Consider the following 18231-nt stretch of genomic DNA (forward strand, 5'->3'; position numbering starts at 1 on the left):
CATTTGCGGCAGCAAAGTGCTCTGACATGACGGCTGAGCTTTCACAGCAGAGACGGATGTGTGCCGTCAGACGTAGCTCAGCTGCTCTAATCACAGCAGACGTCCATCGCTCTGCATTTGATGTTCCTCAAGACGACAGACGTCCTGTCAGCGTCTTACGGCCGACTGAGAGTGCTTAGAAAACACACACTGGTCTGTCAATTACCCGCAGCCCATGCATGCCGGGTAAGCTACAGCAACTCTGTCTATCAAGATGAAGGACAGAAGTTATTTACATGAAATGAGGTCAAGTTAAAGGCCCAGTAAGTACTTTTTGGAGCATAAATATTGAATCATGCTTACATACATGCTAATTCAAATACATGCAGTCTTTATAGGGCTTGAGTTACTGTTGAAAATGCTAATTTGGTGTATTTCCATGCGCTAGTACATCCAAGTATGACCTGTTTTTGTGGTGTCAAATTAGCTGAGAGAAATTTAAATGCATAAAAAGTGAAGTTAAAAATGTATTCTTTAAAGGAGATCAAAACCATGAACATAAACCCAAAAAGAAATAGAATTACCAAAATCTTCACACATCTGACAAGAGACTGCAGGCTCAGTAGCTTTGTTAGCATTATAACCTGAAGAACAGTAATGTTTTTAGCTAGCTGCTAGCTAGAGCTTTCTAGCTCCATTTAACAAATAAAGCACTGCCCAGTGTGTCTCCACAACATTAATGCTAAGTTAACACAAAATGTATAAAATTAACCTTATGTTAGATGCTAACCATATTACAAAGGATGAGTGTGCTAGTTTCCTGCATATACTTTATCATAGGAGGTTGATAGTGTTAGCATATAGCCTGTTTCTGGTAATGAATGTGCACAAGACAGTATAATTTTATGTTCAGTTCTTTACAGCTGTCAGAAAGGAGCTTACTTAATCTTCACTTCTTTCCTTCTGACAAGGGACCGCAGGCGTGGTAGCATTCTTAGCATGGTAACTCTAATGTTTTTAGCTAGCTGCTGGCTAGAGCTTACTGGCCTTAGTGTTTCTCCACAGCTTCAGTGCTAAGTTAATACTAAATTCATAGAATTAATTTAATGTTAGATGCTAATCATAATACAAGGGATGAGTGTGCTAGCTTCCTGCATAATTTATCGTAGGAGGTTTGCTAACGTTATATAGCCTGTTTCTGGTAACGAATGGACACTAGACTAATCCTGAGTGACTCCATGACAGGTATAACTTCATGGTCAGGGGACTTCACAGTTGTTAGAAAGGAGCTTACTAAATCTTCACACCTTTCATTCTGAGTAAGGACTGCAGGCTCAGTAGCATTAACCTAGAGTACTGTAAAGTAATGTTTCAGCTAGCTCCTAGCTAGAGTTTACTTGCGTTTGCTAACTTAAAGAGCATTGCCAAGTGTTTTTCCACAAACAGCTTCATTGCTTAATTAACACGAAATTCCTAAAATTAACTTTATGTTAGATGCATTCCATAATATATGGGATGAGTGTGCTAGCTTCCTGCGTTATTCTATTGTAGTTGTAGGTTTGCTAGTGTTAGCATCTAGCCTGTTTCTGGTAATGTGCACTAGACTATCCTCAGTGATTTGCCAACATTATAACTTGAAGGTCAAGACATTTAACAGTCTCACTCACCAAGTTTCTGAAGTCACTGTTCAGTGTTTTGTCTGTCCTACTTCAAGCTAAATGTAATTTATGCCTTAGCTAGAATTGCCTTGTTCTGAAATCCTTCATTAAAAGATTTCAGCAGCGTGTCCTTTGGCAGTAACAGCTTTCGTGTTAGCTTATGAATGGTCTACAGAGTGTGAAATATTACAGTTTCAGTTCCACTGTCTGAGCAGTCGCCAAAAACGCATCTGGCTTTCAAATCTGTGCCAGAAAACGCTGCATCAAAACAACAGGGGAGCAGATCCCAAAGTGAGCTCTGACTCGTACCTGTCGGTCTCACGGGATGCTGTTGCTGAAATCTGTGAATGAAGTTTACCTGTAAACAAATTGAATATTCAAAAAAAAAGCTGCTCTGCTTTAATGGAGACGCAAATAGAAGAGAGGAAGAGGGGTACCATCATCATGGTCGATGACAGTGGTTGCTAGGCAACAAGGGGGCCACGTTGGGCTGAAGTCTCTCGCAGCCTGATATTTGCATCAGAGCCTCAGCAGGGGAAGCAGGCGGAGAGACAGACAATCTGAGTCAGAGAGGTGACGTGGGGACAGGAAGTGGAAGCGCTCGGGTTAAATGAACCGGTCGCAGACAATGTCATTAAGTCCCGGACAATTAAAAGTAGAACAGCAAAGATAAATTGGATTAGAGCTTTGAGGCTCTGGTTGGCTCGATGCTCTTTAACAGAGTGGGATGATTGAGGTCGTAACAATCTCAGAGTCCTAACAAGAAGGGTGATGGGACAGGGAAATACATCATTCATTAATAAAACCGAGAACTTTTTCCTTCATAATTTAGTGTCATGTTTCATCACGTTGTGTATTTAAGGTCATCTTTTACTGTTTCATTCACCATTATCGTTCTTATTTTTGTATATTTACTACCCGCCTTTGCTTGATTGTCCTCCCCGCCCTGATTGTTTTCACCTGTGCCTTGATTAGTCCCACCTGTGTCTGATTAACACTCGCCTCCCCAGTGTATTTAGCCTTCCTATGTTTCTGTGCTAGTTCATTTTTTCGGCAAACCGTCAACCCTTGCTCCTTGTGAGGATGTTTCCCTCTGTGGCTCGACCTGTTTCGCTGGACCTTGTAACCTTTAGTTGGATGTTTATTTCTCACCTGCTCCCGATGGACTCCAACCGTAAACCTTTAGTTTTTCCTTTTTGTTACAATAAAATCTTCTGAAGTCTGGGTCCTCTCTCTCTGTGTTGAAAACCTTGATATAGACTTTATTTCTGGTAAAATTGACAGGGTTTTAGGTGTCAGATCTACAGAGAATTAAAATGTAATTGGGACAAAAATCAGGGCAGAAGCGGTTAGAGACAGTGGCAGGGCAGGGGGCCGGAGCTGGGGCTGAGGTTCGAGGAGCCAGCAGGTAAATGTCTACAGAATGCAGTGTGGAGACACAGTGATACCTCTTTCGCACCAAAATTAGCGCGTTGACGCAGGTTTTTTAGACCTGGGAAGACCCGCCTATAAATGCTGGTTGTCTCTTTTCCCATTGCCAGCGAAGTATACTCCTGCCGGTCTCTTTTCTGCTGCATCACCCTCTGACGTCAGAAACGTCTTTTGCCTTTCCCACTAAGCAAAAAAGCCAGGTGTTAGCGGGTGTTAGTGGGTTTTTTGACCAGTGGGAAAGGGGCTTTGGAGTCTGTGAGCCACAGGGATCCACAGGTAAGTAACAGGAAAACTAACACAGTGGTGTCATTGCAGGGGAACGCCAGACAGCCAAGGGCAGAGGCAGACAGAAACCAGGAACGCTGAGCCAGAACTCATGGTCAGGGACGGAAGGCTGAAGCTGGCAGGTCGGAGGCAAACAGAGTGCTGGGGTGTCTTGCATGAGGTGGCAAAGAACAATCGGGCAATGAGCGCGTGAGCAGGAGAGGCTTCTATACTGGCTTGATTACTGATGAAGAGCAGCTGAGCACACAGGTGAGCAGAGTTGGCTGATGAGGCGGCTGGCAGAGTGGAGCAGAGGAGGGGCGAGTGGGAAATTACTCTTTTGTAAGTTTTACATGTGTGTGTATAAATGTGTGCATGTACACGAAAAAGCTAAAAAGATGATGACTCTGGGAGTTATGTAACTAATAATGACTACATTAACATTTTTTACGTTGTAATTTGAGGCCAGCACGAAGAGAAGCTCCTGAGTGATTATGTTGTGTCATTATTCTGTGAAAACTTTGCGCTTCTTTGAGTGTTTTTCCAAGTTTGTACCTCCTGTGTTGCCATCTGTCTCTCTTTATGAATCCAGTGGGACTTTGGTTGACATCAAGCGTCAGACGTCGCCTCATTCTATTAAGTTCCTCTCCTCTCATGTTTGCATGAGTTTCTTCTCTCTCAGACAGAGAGGAAGGAGTGTGGTTTCAGGAAGCGGCGGGCTGACTGTGTTTGTGAAGCCCGTCTTGGATTAAACATCACAAATAAGAGTGATAATGACACAGCATTTTCCCTCATCCCGACCTTTCAAATGTGCCAATTCTCATCAATCCCGGTGCTGGTGGGGAGCTTTGATCGAGTTGAGTCGAGTGACGTCAATCAGCGGTGACGGCCCGCCGCTGACTGTGCTTGCGTCTGTCAGCGCATGTGAATAAGAAGGAACGAGGCACGTCCTGCTCTGACTCTACAGCTGTCGGCTTGCTGGCGTATTTGGAGTCCGTCCATGTCTCGGGTACGGTGTTAAATGGTTGGAGAGGAGATTACTTTACAAATGACCCACTTTGGAAAATTGCGGGAGCTGCTGGAAGCAGTAACGACTGATGTTTAATCATCCGCTGAGAAATTATGAATGTATTAAAACTTACTGAATGTAGGTCACTTCTGAAGCTGCTAAAACCTCAGTTTCACATCCTTAACTTCTCAGATTGTTTTTAGTTTTACCTGGTAACTCTATGTTCATTAATTCATTGTATTTGTTTTGTTCTCTTTTCATAGAAATGCTGCTTCTTCATCAAATAAAACCTGCCTCCTGTAGGGTTTCCTCTCACAAAAGATTTCATCACTTAGAAATGTTTTTATCCTCTAAAAACAGGGCGTTTCATCCATCCATAAGATGAAAGCTATCCCTGTCAGCAGCTTACAGGATCAGGATTCACCGTGACAGTTTCTCCCTCTCAGGTGAAGGAACGCTGTTTGATATATAAACAAAGACAGACGGAAAAAAACAGAGAGCGGAAACAGCGAGCTGCTGTGCGCGCTCCGTCAGGGGAAGCAAATATCCAAGAGACAAAGCATCTGTTGAAGTATGAAAGAGAAAATAAATTGTTTGACACATCCAAGGCTTTTGTGGCATCATTCTTTTTTCATATCTACTCCGACACAGCACTTTGATCAATAGTTCAAGAGGCACACAAATTATGAATAAGGTGTTTTAAACGGATTTAAGCAAGCAATTTGAGTGTGTTGCTAGCTGAGATAGTACCATTAGCCAGAGCTACCCTAAAGCCCCTTTCACACTGTTCAAAAAACCCGCTAACACCCGGCTTTTTTGCTTAGTGGGAAAGGCCCCCTTTCCGGCGAGATGCTATGACGTGCATTGAACTTCTGGCCGCTGTCGCGTAAATACAGAAGAACAACATACAACGGCGAATTTGTCCTTTGTTTCGTGCAAGATGCAGCAACACCTGCAAGACAGCAAGAGAGCCTTTTCTGATCCGAGGGGAAGTTTGTTCTTCGCCCGTTTCCAGGGCGTATGTGACGTCAGACGGTGGCACAGCAGAATAGAGAGTATACTCCACTGACAATGGGAAAAGAGACAATTGGCATCTATACGTGGGTCTTCCCGGGTCTGAAAAACCTGCATCGATGCTCTCATTTTGGTGGGAAAGGGGTATAAATCCGTCTTACGTTCAAAATAAGCGTTTTCCCCATTCAACAGGACACAGAGGTCGACCTACTGCTGATCTTAACTATGATTGTTTCTAGGTAAGGATTCTTAATTAAGTTCTTAACCGGAGCTGAATTGTTCACAAAGGTCTCCATCCCTCTAAAATATCAGACCTGGTACTAAACATTGATAAAAACACTGGGACAGAGACAAGTGTGTCAAAAAGTCTCGAGCTAAAGGGTCCTCCCATTTCATACAAGTCAAACAGAAAAAGTAATTTCAGGATGAAAAGGAATGTTCTGAGCGCCATAATTGTGTACCAACGTGCATTTGAGAGAATTTGCTCAGGCTTTGTCAGAGTTATTATGTGAACAAATGAACAGATAAACAAACAAAGGAGATGGAGAAATAACACAGATGCACTCCATTCTGCAAGGTCGCCTGCTGTTTTTGCAAACACACACAATCCCCAAGCAAACAGAAACCGTTCTGCAGCCGTCAGCTTCCATTTTATCTTTACCTGCAGGCGGCAGGGTGCAGGCCTTCGGGTGGCTGCTGGCAGCCGGCGGGTTCTTTCTGCGAGGAGGACTCCCGCCAATCAGATCAGAGTGATGGACCCTGGAGACTGTGGGGGACTGGGGGATGCTGGGGAGAGTACGGGACTTAGCCAGTAGGGGTCTCTGCAGCTTCCTTTCCAGTGACCTGATTGGATAGAGGAAATCGACAGTTATATTTTATTGTAGCAAAATAAAAGCCTGGTCTGGATCTAGAGCCTGACCGATATATCTGTCGACCGATATTATCGGGCCGATAACAACCTGTCGTGGATATGTGTTTTCAGATATATACTCACATAAAAATGTATCTTACAGAACATAAAATGCATAAAAATACTTGGGTTGGGTTAGAAAATTGTGCAGTCAGTATCCGACCCCATAGTTCCCTATATTCTCAGCTGGAGTTGTTCCAATACCGATATCAGTATCGGCCTCCAATACAGTCTTAAGTGCACAACTGGATATCGGCCAGTTGGCTGTAACGTAATGTAATGTTCGCTAAAGCTAGCAAGCAGTGTTTTTCCACCAATGATATGTGTTTCTTTAATTGTGCTGGTATCGGAGGGGAATTCTGTATTGGCTGATACTCACATCTAGATATTGGAATCGGTATCAGGAATGAAAAATGTTCAAAACGTGTAAAATAATGTTAAATATAGTGAAGTTATTTGTTTAACAGAGCGGCGAACAATCGATTCAGAAAAGGTCATTTTTCATTCCAGGTCAAAAAATCGCTATATCAGTCGCCATATCGGTAATCAGTGAAATATCGGTATTGCTATTGGCCTTAAAATTCCAATATTGGTCCAACCAATTTGCAACAGAACAAAATTCAAAGTTAGCTCAAGAACACTTTTAGAACCTCATCAACGATAGACGATAATGTAAAAAATTTACCTTATATTTGTCTTTGAAATGTGTACTGTTTTCATGCATGCTTGGTTTAAAACACACACACTAAGTAGTTTCTAAAGTAGATTTTAAGAATAAGCCTTTTAATGTTAGTAATAAAACTATTGTTTCTATTGTTTTCAGACGGATTTAAACAACTGTTCTTAAAGATATCACTGTGCTGTACAACACAGCAGCTCAGCAGCAAACACCCACCCATACACACTTAGAGACACACACCGGTATGCCCACACACACATACGCCCAGTGTACCGTTAATGAGCAACAAGAGAGCAGCTGTCTGATCAATAGTGAAATTGCTTCCACCTCAGCATAATCAAGCTGAAGGCCATTTGGAACACAACCAATAGAAATTGCTTCTTTGATAGCCGTTGATACCACGCACTCTCCAGTGGGGACAACAATCAATGGCCGCAATCGCAGGAATCGGCTTAGGAGCAAATTGGTAACAAGCAACAACACAATCAAACAATCTGCAGATATCAATGCTGAGATGTGTGTTGTGGTAAAGAGCTTTTTAAAGTCTGTTTAGAGGCAGCTGTTTTATGATAATATGCTTTCAAAGAAGACAGTTTTGACACCCCTTGAAGAAAGAGATTGCTTGTGTTAAATGATATTACAACAGATGTGACGAATATTATATAAAACAATCCCTAAAATGTGTGCGCCTCATGTATAATAAAACAGGAAAAGACCTCGCTAACACTGAGTCACTGCAGCAAATCCCCCTCCTCCGCCAGCTCTGATCAGCTTGATGTGATCTAATTCGATGAAACGTGGCCAACATTTCTTAAATCAGAGTCGGGCCCAGCAGAGGTGGAATCTGTCTGACCCCGAGACTCTCGCGTGACAAGTTTGGGAACAGAACACGTGAACCCGGGCTAAAGATCAGCGGAGGACATGCAAGCAGAGTTATGGGGATATTTTCAACGAGGCTGAGTTTATTTTAGAAAACAAACGTAGTGGAGTGATACCAAGAGACTTATATAATCACATGTTTAAGTGTGCATTATTTTCTTTTTTATGTATTTTAACTATACGTTTTACTTCTATGGTAAAGAACTAGCTCTGGCTCTGATAAAACATAAAAAACATATGCCTATAGTACCTCAAAGGAAGGATACACTGATCAGCCATAACATTATGACCACTGACAGGTCAAATGAATAACACTGATTATCTCATTACAATGGCCCCTGTCAGTAGGTGGGGTATGTTAGGCTGCGAGTGAACATTTTGTCCTTGAAGTTGGAAAAACATGCAAGAGTGAGGATGTGAGAGACTTCGACAAGGGCCAAATTGTGATGGCTAGACGACTGGGTCAGAGCGTCTCCAAAGCTGCAGCTCTTGTGGGGTGTTCCCTGTCAGGACCCAACAAATGGTCCAATGAAGGAAAACCCGGGTCATGGGTGGCCAAGGCTCATCGATGCGAGTGGGGAGCGAAGGCTGGCCCGTGTGGTCTGATCCAACAGAAGAGCTACTGGACCTCAAATCGCTGAAAAAGTTAATCCTGTGCGGAGGGGAACACATGGTGCCAGGATGTACTATGGAAAGAAGGCAAGCCGGCAGAGGCAGTGTGATGCTTTGGGCAATGTTCTGCTGGGAAACCGTGGGTCCTGTGATTCATGTGTCACTTTGACGTACCACCTACCTTAACATTCTAGCACACCTTGTACACACCTTCAAGGAAACAGTGATGGCAGTGGGCTCTTTCAGCAGGCTAATGTGCCCTGCCACACTGCAAAACGGGTTCAGGAACGGTTTGAGGAACAAGATGAGTTCAAGGTGTTGACTCGGCCTCCAATTTCCTCAGATCCCAATCTAATCGAGCATCTGTGGGATGTGCTGGACAAGCAAGTCTGACCCATGGAGGCCCCACCTCGCAACTTACAGGACTTAAAGGAGGCCAAAGGGGGACCTACACAATATTAGGCAGGTGCTCATAATGTTATAGCTGATCGGTGTATATTTTATGTGTCTATTGCTTTGCAAAAAAACAAAAGATATAAATGACAACTGGTAGTTTTATGAACAATAATGTGCTGGACTTTTTGGCCGGAAGCAGTGACTTCTCTGAGACTCCGTTTCACGCCTGGGTAATGAAAAGACCCCAGGTCGTCTCTGTTTCTAGTTGTTATGCTAAGCTACGATTAGCTTAAATCTTTTCACTGTAAACGTAGACTCAACAGAGATATGATCTCCTTTTTTTACTCTCCAAAGAAAGATTGAGAAAAGTGATACAAAACTATAATTGACATTGTCAATCTCAAAGATCTTAGTTTTGTTCTCTTTGGCGGCACCTATGGCGATAAACGGTAACTGCAGGAGCACACTTCCCAGATATCCAGACAGTGTCGCATGTGTGACGTCCACGGTTGGCTACGACTGTAACTCTTGATTTTCCTCGCTGACGGTCGCTTTCCTTTTCAGACTGTTTGCCTTCATCTGAGCGTCAAATTTGTTTCTTTTTCTTTGGATTTTCACTTATTGTTGAAGTTGTATCTTTAGTCATCCATCTTTTCTTTTTTTGTTCAGCCATAGTAGATTACTGTTTACTCGCAACACTTGCAGAGACCGGAAAAGCAGCCGCTTAGCGCCGCCTACCCTCTCTGGCAGACCAACCACTGCTGGCTGATGGAAAACGCGTCGCTAACTGGGCGCTGCTTGTGATTTTTTTCTGTGAATGTCGCACCAGACACCCAGTCTGTAATACTGCACATGCAAAGGCTTTCATCAGTGGGCCGTAGGCTCAATCACCATTGTGTTGTCTCATTTGGCGATAGATAGTGACAGATCACTTTAATGTAAGCCAACCAATTAAACCACCACTGATGTATGCATGGGATCATATCCAATCCATTAAAATGCTTGACTTTAGGAAGATTACTTGTCATTAATTAATGATTTAATGAGAAAATAAAATGCTGCGGGATCATCCAGATGTATTAGCATTACACATTACAGTAGCAGCCTTATTGGTGCCAGCTTGTTTTTACAAGCTACTCGAAAAAAACTCCAAATGTTGAAATAAAAACCTTCACTTCTCTTTTAACTCTCTTGGATGTCTGGCTCAGGATGTTTCAAGCTCGGGGATATTTATCACCGGGGAGCTATCAGGTGAACCGACAGCCCGCTCTAAGTCAGCACATCCGCAGGCTCCAGGAGTAAAGCACTGACATACAGCACGCCCGCTGTCGGCCAATAAACGACTCCCCTGATGGATGAGGTGGGTGTTGGAGCTGTGAATATTTGACCTGGGATCAGAGGAGCCCTGGAAGAGATTCACAGCAGAGACGAGGTGATGATGGATAATGCTTTTGTATCACTGAGTATCAGAGGAGGAGCTGGTAGTGGCATCGCACACACACACACAGAAACACTTTGATGGTTATAGAAACAGGCAGGTCTCTCACTCCGCAGCGATCCATACTGACTTGCATGAAAACACATTTGCCTGAAGCACACACACACACACACACACACACACACACACACTCCTCACAGTTGGCAGAAGATGAAATATCTCAGGGTCCATCGGCAAACACACGCACAAACACAGTCGGTGGCCTCCCACCAGCACACCACAATGGCCCAACAGCCGGCCCCGGCCACTCTGACAATTTGGACATCCTACAAACCTGTTGCTACGCGACGCTGTCTACAAAAACACGGCGAGAGGGGAGAGAAGAGGAGAGGATTATGTTTTTGATTCCCAGCAGCAATCTGCATTTTCACGAAAACAATGGCTCGTCCTGAGTTGTAAATATTAAGTATGCCACACATTTCCTGTCGCCAAATGTGTTATCTCTGAAGCTGCAGTGAAGGAAGATAACTGCGGAAAGAATATAACAAGTCATTCTTATGTTTTTATGAATAAGAATGACAGACGATGGGTTACTTAAGGGCAGGAGGGGGAGAGATAGCAAAAGAATTAAAGGACGATGGTAGGATTTCGGCTGCGAGGATACTCTCATTGTGAGAATACTGCCCGAAACAGGATTATTTGTGCCAACATGTGAGTGGAAAACAATCTGCTTTTCCATCCTCCATTACTTCCCTCTATCTCTTTCTGCTCCTGACTGACAACAAAAAGACTTTGCAGATGCCTCTCGCTGCAGGCTCAGGTTTTATCAGGTTTTAGTGCAACACGTGTACACGACCAATTTGTATGAGTGACCTCATTTGAAGCTAAAAGTAGCGCGCGTAGCCCCCCCCCGACGCTGTGCAAGTTCGAGTATTTTCCCTGCGCCGATGCTCGACTCGAGCTGGACATCCAGTTCCAGGAACTGAATGAATGCTGCGTGATTGTGAATGGCAGTGTTGTTGAATGGAGCTGTCCGTGGTGCTGAATCACCTTGCAACACTAACAGTAGCACACGCTCGTCCTCGTATGTCCTCCTTTTCCTTTTCACACAGGCGCGCGGTTCTTAATGGTACAAGAGAAGATTTCATTTAAGTGATTTAATAATTTAAAGACTTGAAACAATCTCAGCTAATGACGACAGACTCCTTTTTGATCTTTTTTTTTTTTTCTCCCTCTGGTGCATCAGCACGAATGAAAGTTTCATTTATCAACATAATGTTCTTCCAGAGTCAGACACGCAGCACGTGGTTTCTCATTCATGAGCCAAACTCACTGCCTGTTGCAGAGCCATTCATTAAAAGTCTTATTCAGTTTTAATGCTCTGGCTCTGTTTGAATGGGGGTGTGTGCTTTTGGTGGCGAGGTGTTGCATCATCACGCTTCTGTTTCTTCTTTTTATCTCTCTCTCTCTTTTTACACTTGTTTTGTCTTTCTTCCAAATCATTTCGAGCCGCTCTCTTACTTCCCGTTTTTTTTCCTTCCCTTTTGGGACTTTACCGTCTTCACAAAGACGTTCCTGGACATTCAAAACCTTTTGAAAATGGAGCCCTTCCTGCTCGTGCCTGCAGGAGAATCGTGTCTTTTCTACATGATCCTGTTTAAATCCATACAAAATAAAAAACTATAACAGCGACAGCCTTCGTTCTTTTTGCAGCTAAAAGCTAAAACTTCTGTGTTTCGCGTCATCATGCATGTTTGTTGATGACATTATAATTTACGTAGGTAGCTGTTTGTTTAAATAAATCTACAATAAAACCCATAACAGTTAGAGCTTAACTTTATATTGTAGCATCTAAAAATACTCAGAGAAATTAAATCACAATAAGCAGAAATGTCAACGCATTAGTGCACAATTAATTGTACATTAATCCTGATCATGATTGTTTGTCCTCCTACGATTAAATAAGCATGATTGATGGTGATATTGACATTTTAAATGCGTGCTCCGCCCATAGAAATCTCTGCTGCACATCCTAAACTAACTGCCACTCCCCCAGGGGGACATCAAGAGGTTTTGGCTTCACTTTTTGGAGAGCTGGAAGAGTGGAAGAGTAAACAACAGAGACCTCTCAGGAGAAGCAAAAGTCAAATGTCTGGAACAGAAGGCGAAGGGGCTGGTCCCCCGAAACGGCTCGTCACCGGCCGTTCGGAGGTATTTCAAGTTTAGGGCAAGTGATGTTACGCAAGATAAAAAAATGTGCATGAAACCCGTGTCTGCGCCACAAAGCAACACCACTAACTTGTTAAAGCAGCTAAAATACAAAAGAGGAAGCACGTCGCTACTCCCCATCCTCATCCAGCATCAAGTCAGACATCCATCACAGCATACAGTGCGACGCCCTATCCACCCAACTCCCAAATACAGACCGAAATTACCCATAATGCACCAAATTCAGGTAAAGAAATGAATTTTAAGTCTTGATGCTGAATTTGTACATGAGCCGGAATGCAGCGCAAAATGGAACTGAAAGAGTTGCTCTGTTTATTTAAATGTGACAGAACGTTTCGGGTAATTACATTTTGTATGTTTAATTAGACACAGTTTCACTTTTTAATTAATTATTACGGTTTATGGACTTAACAAACCTTACAGCTCAGGTCGTACAGATTCTAAGGATATGAAGTGTTTGAAGAAACTCCAAGAAATGACATCATCATAAGTGAAAACGCTAGCACAAGCTGGTGCACACATTTCTGTCACAGGGTTTAAAGGGTTAATACCAAACTGACCTATAATAGCAGTACTTATATTAGTGCTGAGTTTGGACGTTGGCAGAAACAGGATTGGCCCTCTGAGGCTAAAGGATGCTGACAGATTAACCTCCGTGTGTCTCTCAGTGACTCACTGATCTCTGGTCCGGAGTCTCAGCGCTGCACAGATTGAATGAAGCAGCTTAAGTGACAGCCGGAGCAGAGGGCAGGAGAGTTACTCCTCGACATCACAGAGTGATTGACGCTAACTTGTTCATTAGCTCACTGATTTATCATCACTCATCGTTCATTATGGACGGAGCGACTTGTCACCATTCATAACGGCTGGATCCCAGAGAGGGTGCGCAGTTAGTTAGTCCCTATACTCTGCAGAAATAATGCTGAAACTACTGATTTTATGCTCTGGATGTTAATTTGCATGTTATCTATAATCATGCTCTCCTACGGCAAAACTGGGAGACCAAAAAGGATCCAATTTAGTGAAGCAAAAATGAAGCAAATATTGGCTGTCGATCTATCTTAACTATAAGAATATGTAGAGATTCCAAGTGGGCATATTTTCTAGCATGTCAGAAGCATTTAAAATGGCACTGTGAGGTTTTATTGCAACAGATATAAATGTGAAGCTTAATATGAGCTCATAATCTAAATGACAAATTACAAATAACACATTTTCTTTGGATTTAATTGGGATTTAAAGCAAATTAGGGCAGAAAAACTTCAAAGTGCGAGCTCTCAGCAAATCTAATTTTAGACGCAAGGTCATTAAGTACTCTCAGAGGCAGTGTGCAGGTGACATTGGTACCTGCAGTACAGTGCTGCAATGTTAACACATAAGTCATTAAGACTTATGTTTACTGCAAAAACTAGAGACTATTCCTCAGTCGTCCTACAAATCTTCAAGCAGACGACTCTGATACCCGCAAACCTTATGATCCCGTCTGGGTGGATATCAAGAGAGCAGTGAAAACAGGCATGAGAGGAAAAGAAGCAACAAAAGAGGGAAAGACAACAATAAAAAAAAAACACTCAAAGATGGGACAAAGATGGAGGGGCGTAGGAAGAGAGGCCGGCTTGTGAGACAAGACACAGTGAGTGGGAGAGACGGAGACAAAGACACTGTGGGGATGAGAGAGACGCTGGGTTTGTACTGGCAGCGAATATGAGAGCTTTTTCGGTCCCACATGTCCACCCACGGTAACACTTGTGCTGCGATGATGAGACGAGATTCGATGGAAATTATTAAGTCTGGAGTAGTGGCCTCAGCGGACGGAGATTTTTTTTTTTACACTTTCTGGTTATATAATTTAAAATCGGCTCCCGGGGAGTTGAGTTCTTGGACTCCTAACTTGCTACATACGTTTTTTTTTCTCCCCTCTTTAACAGCAAGCGTTCAATTCCCTTTCTGAATCAAGGAATCCAACTGCAGTGCTGCGATACAAAGGAGCGCACGCAAATTAGACTGCAAACGCCTTCCATGTGACACAATCTACCCAGGTAAAAAAAAGTGTTGCAGTGTTGTAACATTTCAAAATGATCTAAAAAGGTGCATTTAAGGTCGACACATTTCAACCTCGCGAGGAGATGACCGTTTAGCTGCTTGCAAAGGCCTATTTGGAGGTGACTTTGATTCTGAAAGGTGGGTTAAGGACGGGAAATTGATGTCACACACACTCCAAGGTTGTCTGGGAGCGTAAAAACCTGCAGGAGATTTAACCCTCCTTAAATCCTGCTTCTCTCTGCCCTTTAGCCGTGCACCCTAACATTTCCTCCTGAACCCTGGAAATAATCAGTGGGAATATTTGTGAGACAGGATGTTCCAGGAAGGAGATAACGTACAGGAGGTAATCTTTCTCCCTCCTGCTCCTCTACATGCGGCGCATCGACTTCGCCCTCTCCCTTTCTATCTATAGAAAACCCTCTGACTGGTTTGAACGCCGCATCAGCGGGAAGAATCCATAGTAGCCAGGCGGCACACCATGCCTGACAGCACTCATCCTCTGCGCCTCCACACTTATGTAACTCAACACACGCTTGCACATGCATGCACATAGAACATGCATGCAAACACCTGTGTGCATGACACGTTAAACCACTAATAGACGGACTTATTAAGCTTTTTTCACATGAAATATTTTCAATGGCTAAACTCATTCATTAAACAGTGTGTGATGTGCATGAGGTATGATATCAAAATCTAATAAAGACACAGCAAATTAGGGTCATTATCGCACACAGACGTGACACCCATAGAGACAAAGTGTGCAATGCAGCCTGGAATACCTGTGCACACACACAACACACACAGAGACACATACAGAGATAGGTTACCTGGCCTCTGCCACAGTGCAGCAGTAGCTTCCACTGCGCTGCGAGCTCCTGCCCACCCGCAGCTCCTCCTGAGACTTCCTCCGGTTAAAGTAGTCTGTGAGTTTCCCGAAACTCGCCATCTTTTCCTCTCTATCCTCCTTTTTTTTATCCTCTTTTTCTCCCTTTGATCCTTAAAAAAAAAGAGAAACAAAATCTGGTTCTGCTCCTGACTTCCTTCCTTTTTCCTCTACCTGGATTCGGCTGCTCGTTTCAGCGTCAGCCACAGGTCCGAGTCTCCCCCCGCGCTCCCATCATCCTCCTCTGGTGCACGGTCGGCAATTAATGTGCAGAAGAAGAAGAAGAAGGCTGCCTCTTCCCTGCCTCTCTCCTCTTTTCCAATCGACTGCGAGCGATGAGCGCACGGTGCGTTCACTGACTCCCTTAAAATAGTAACGCTTCTAACTGCCTACCAGTCGACACGGCGGGAGTGCCCCCCCTATCTGGAGGAGAGAGAGAGAGAGAGAGAGAGAGAGAGAGAGGTGGTGGCTGAGCGTCGGTCTGCTTGTGTGCTGCTGGTGGGAGAATATGAGCTGCTATGATGCTCGTTTCTAAGCCCACCCCCCTTTTTCTCCCTCTGTGTTTTTTTTTTTAGCTCACGCATGAATTCTTTCACACGACCACTCGACTCTCACGGAGCGCACTCACACACAGACTGACACAACCCTCGGATCAAAGCCGGAGAGCAGGTGGCAGCGGCTGAGCTTTACACACACACATTCTCACATTTAACCTGAAGTGCACCTTGCTCCCCCCGCGGCAACAACTTCCCCTGTTTGTTTGTGTTTTGTATGAAGTCCCCTTTTTTTTTTAAAACTCTTATTCATCAGTGATGAAACACACAGGAAGAGAAAAGGATGTTGGGAGGACGGGCGCAGCGAGGGAGCGAGAGAAGGAGAGGAGGGAAGTGCGCGAGGAAGGAGGGAAAGGATGTGAAGAGGGAGGGGTTTTTTGAAGAGCTCATTAGTGACTGTGTGTGTGTGTCTCCCTCCCACACATCCAGACACCACACACACACACACACTGACACAGGCATTCCTCTGCCTTGTCTCGCTTAATCCATCTTACTAAAGGTGACCGTGTCTTCTTCTACTCTCTCTATTTCAGCTTTTATTGTGAAAATGTTTCCTCCTTTCACCTCGACATCCCCTCCATTTCTTTGCCTCTCCTTCCTTTTATCCGTCCCCCTCCACATGCCTCCCTTTCCCACGCCTCTCATCCTCCTTTTCCGCCACACTCTCACCATCTTTGCCTCTTTTTTCCCTCCATTCAAATTCTAAATTATCCGACGTGTGCGTCACGCTGACACGAGAAGGGAAAGATCAAAGCCAAGATGTGAAGTGTAAGTGTACTACAGTAATATACTCTATATATGCACTCAAGCAGGTTTTCTAAAGCAGCCTCGCACACTCACTTTAAGACATGATTGGACCCCCCGCTGCAGTTCCCACTCTGCTTATATAAGGATGATGTAATGTAACTATGTAAACATCACAAGGTGCAGATCAAGCAGCAAAGCGAGGCTGCAGATCAAAGGTGCTGAAGTCACTCTGAAAATGAACACCAGGTTTGTAGCACGAGTGGAACGACACACATCTGAGTCTGTGAGTCACACAGGATGACACCTTCCTGCTTAAATGGTAAATTTGTGACACACTTCGGTGCATCACCGCCGAGGCTGCTGCGACTGAAGGATGTTTTCTCAAAACATTTCAGAGTTTAGAACGTGGGAAAACTACAGAAGCCCTTAGCGGACACGCATCCATTCATTTTATCGTTTTCACGAGATAACGACGCTGCACCGCTGTGACGTCAGATGATCATAAGTCGTATCCCCAGAGTTGCGAAGGCACAAAACGAACATAGAAACAGGCTTAACTTCCCTCACTAGTGCGGGCAATGGCGGCATGACATGTGCTGATCTTGACCAACCTGTTGGTTTGTTTTTTTAGATCGCTGAAATTATCATTTTGTTATCCCAAGATAATGGACCAAATTAATCCATTATAACGGGAAAACCAGCGTTTTTTTCCTAAGATAAAAAAACCAACTGAAATTAACTCGTTAACCTGCGAAAACCAGCTTTGTTATCCCGAGATAACAGGAAAAATAAGTCGAGGTCTCCAGAAAACAACTGGAAGTGAGTTGCCATCACTGGAAAACGGAGTAAATAAAATGTATGGATGCATGTCCGCTAAAGGCTTCCATAGAAAACGGTAAAAAAGGTGCACATTTTTTCAGATGTTGTGTTTTACGTTACAAAAAGACCATCAGACTAAATATAATACTACTTAAATGTGAGACAACAAAAGTAATATAAGATCATCTACGATATTTTGCCTCTAACAGTTCAAGAAAGCAACAACTGGTGAGGAGTGTCACGATTGCATGCATCGCTCTATATCGGCTCATCTCATAAAAAATAAAAGTTTGCAGAATTAAAGAGTAACTTCTGACCAGAACTCCACCCACTGCACTATTTTTAGAAATGTTCAATGTGGGCAAAGGGCTGAGAGCGGGCTGAGAGGGGGTGGGTGTGTCCCAGTGTTGCCAACTTAGCGACTTTCTCGCTAGGTTTAGCGACTTTTCAGACCCTCTTGGCGACTTTAATTCTAAAAAGCAACTAGCAACAAACTTGACCAGTGAAATACCTCATATTGTAATTAATTAATGTATGCTGCTCAGAGTAATCGCAGTTCACAGCTCCTCTGCCAACAGCTCTCTATCCTCTTACCCCGCACGGAGCAGCACTGCGCCGGCAGTCAGGGGTGGGCGGGGCTGACCTGGGGCAATAGCGAGGAAGAGGACAGCGGCCAATCGGGCG

The 18231-nt window shown here is 43.8% G+C and overlaps 1 protein-coding gene across 1 annotated transcript in view; it reads right to left on the minus strand.

Annotated features, from left to right (window-relative positions):
• The window catches only part of ankfn1b (ankyrin repeat and fibronectin type III domain containing 1b), a 123763-nt gene extending 108095 nt beyond the window's left edge, over window positions 1-15668 (minus strand). Inside the window, exons 1-2 of the mRNA XM_069664960.1 lie at window positions 15372-15668; window positions 6017-6198 (exon numbers count right to left, since the gene is read on the minus strand). Coding sequence (XP_069521061.1) covers window positions 6017-6198; window positions 15372-15490 — 301 coding nt within the window. The 5' untranslated portion in view covers window positions 15491-15668. The remainder of the gene's footprint in view (window positions 1-6016; window positions 6199-15371) is intronic.
• Window positions 15669-18231: the final 2563 nt, after the last annotated feature.

This window comes from Semicossyphus pulcher, unplaced genomic scaffold (genome assembly GCF_022749685.1).
Source record: "Semicossyphus pulcher isolate SPU_LCO1_2020_fin unplaced genomic scaffold, fSemPul1.0.p SCAF_16, whole genome shotgun sequence".
NCBI lineage: Eukaryota > Metazoa > Chordata > Actinopteri > Labriformes > Labridae > Semicossyphus > Semicossyphus pulcher.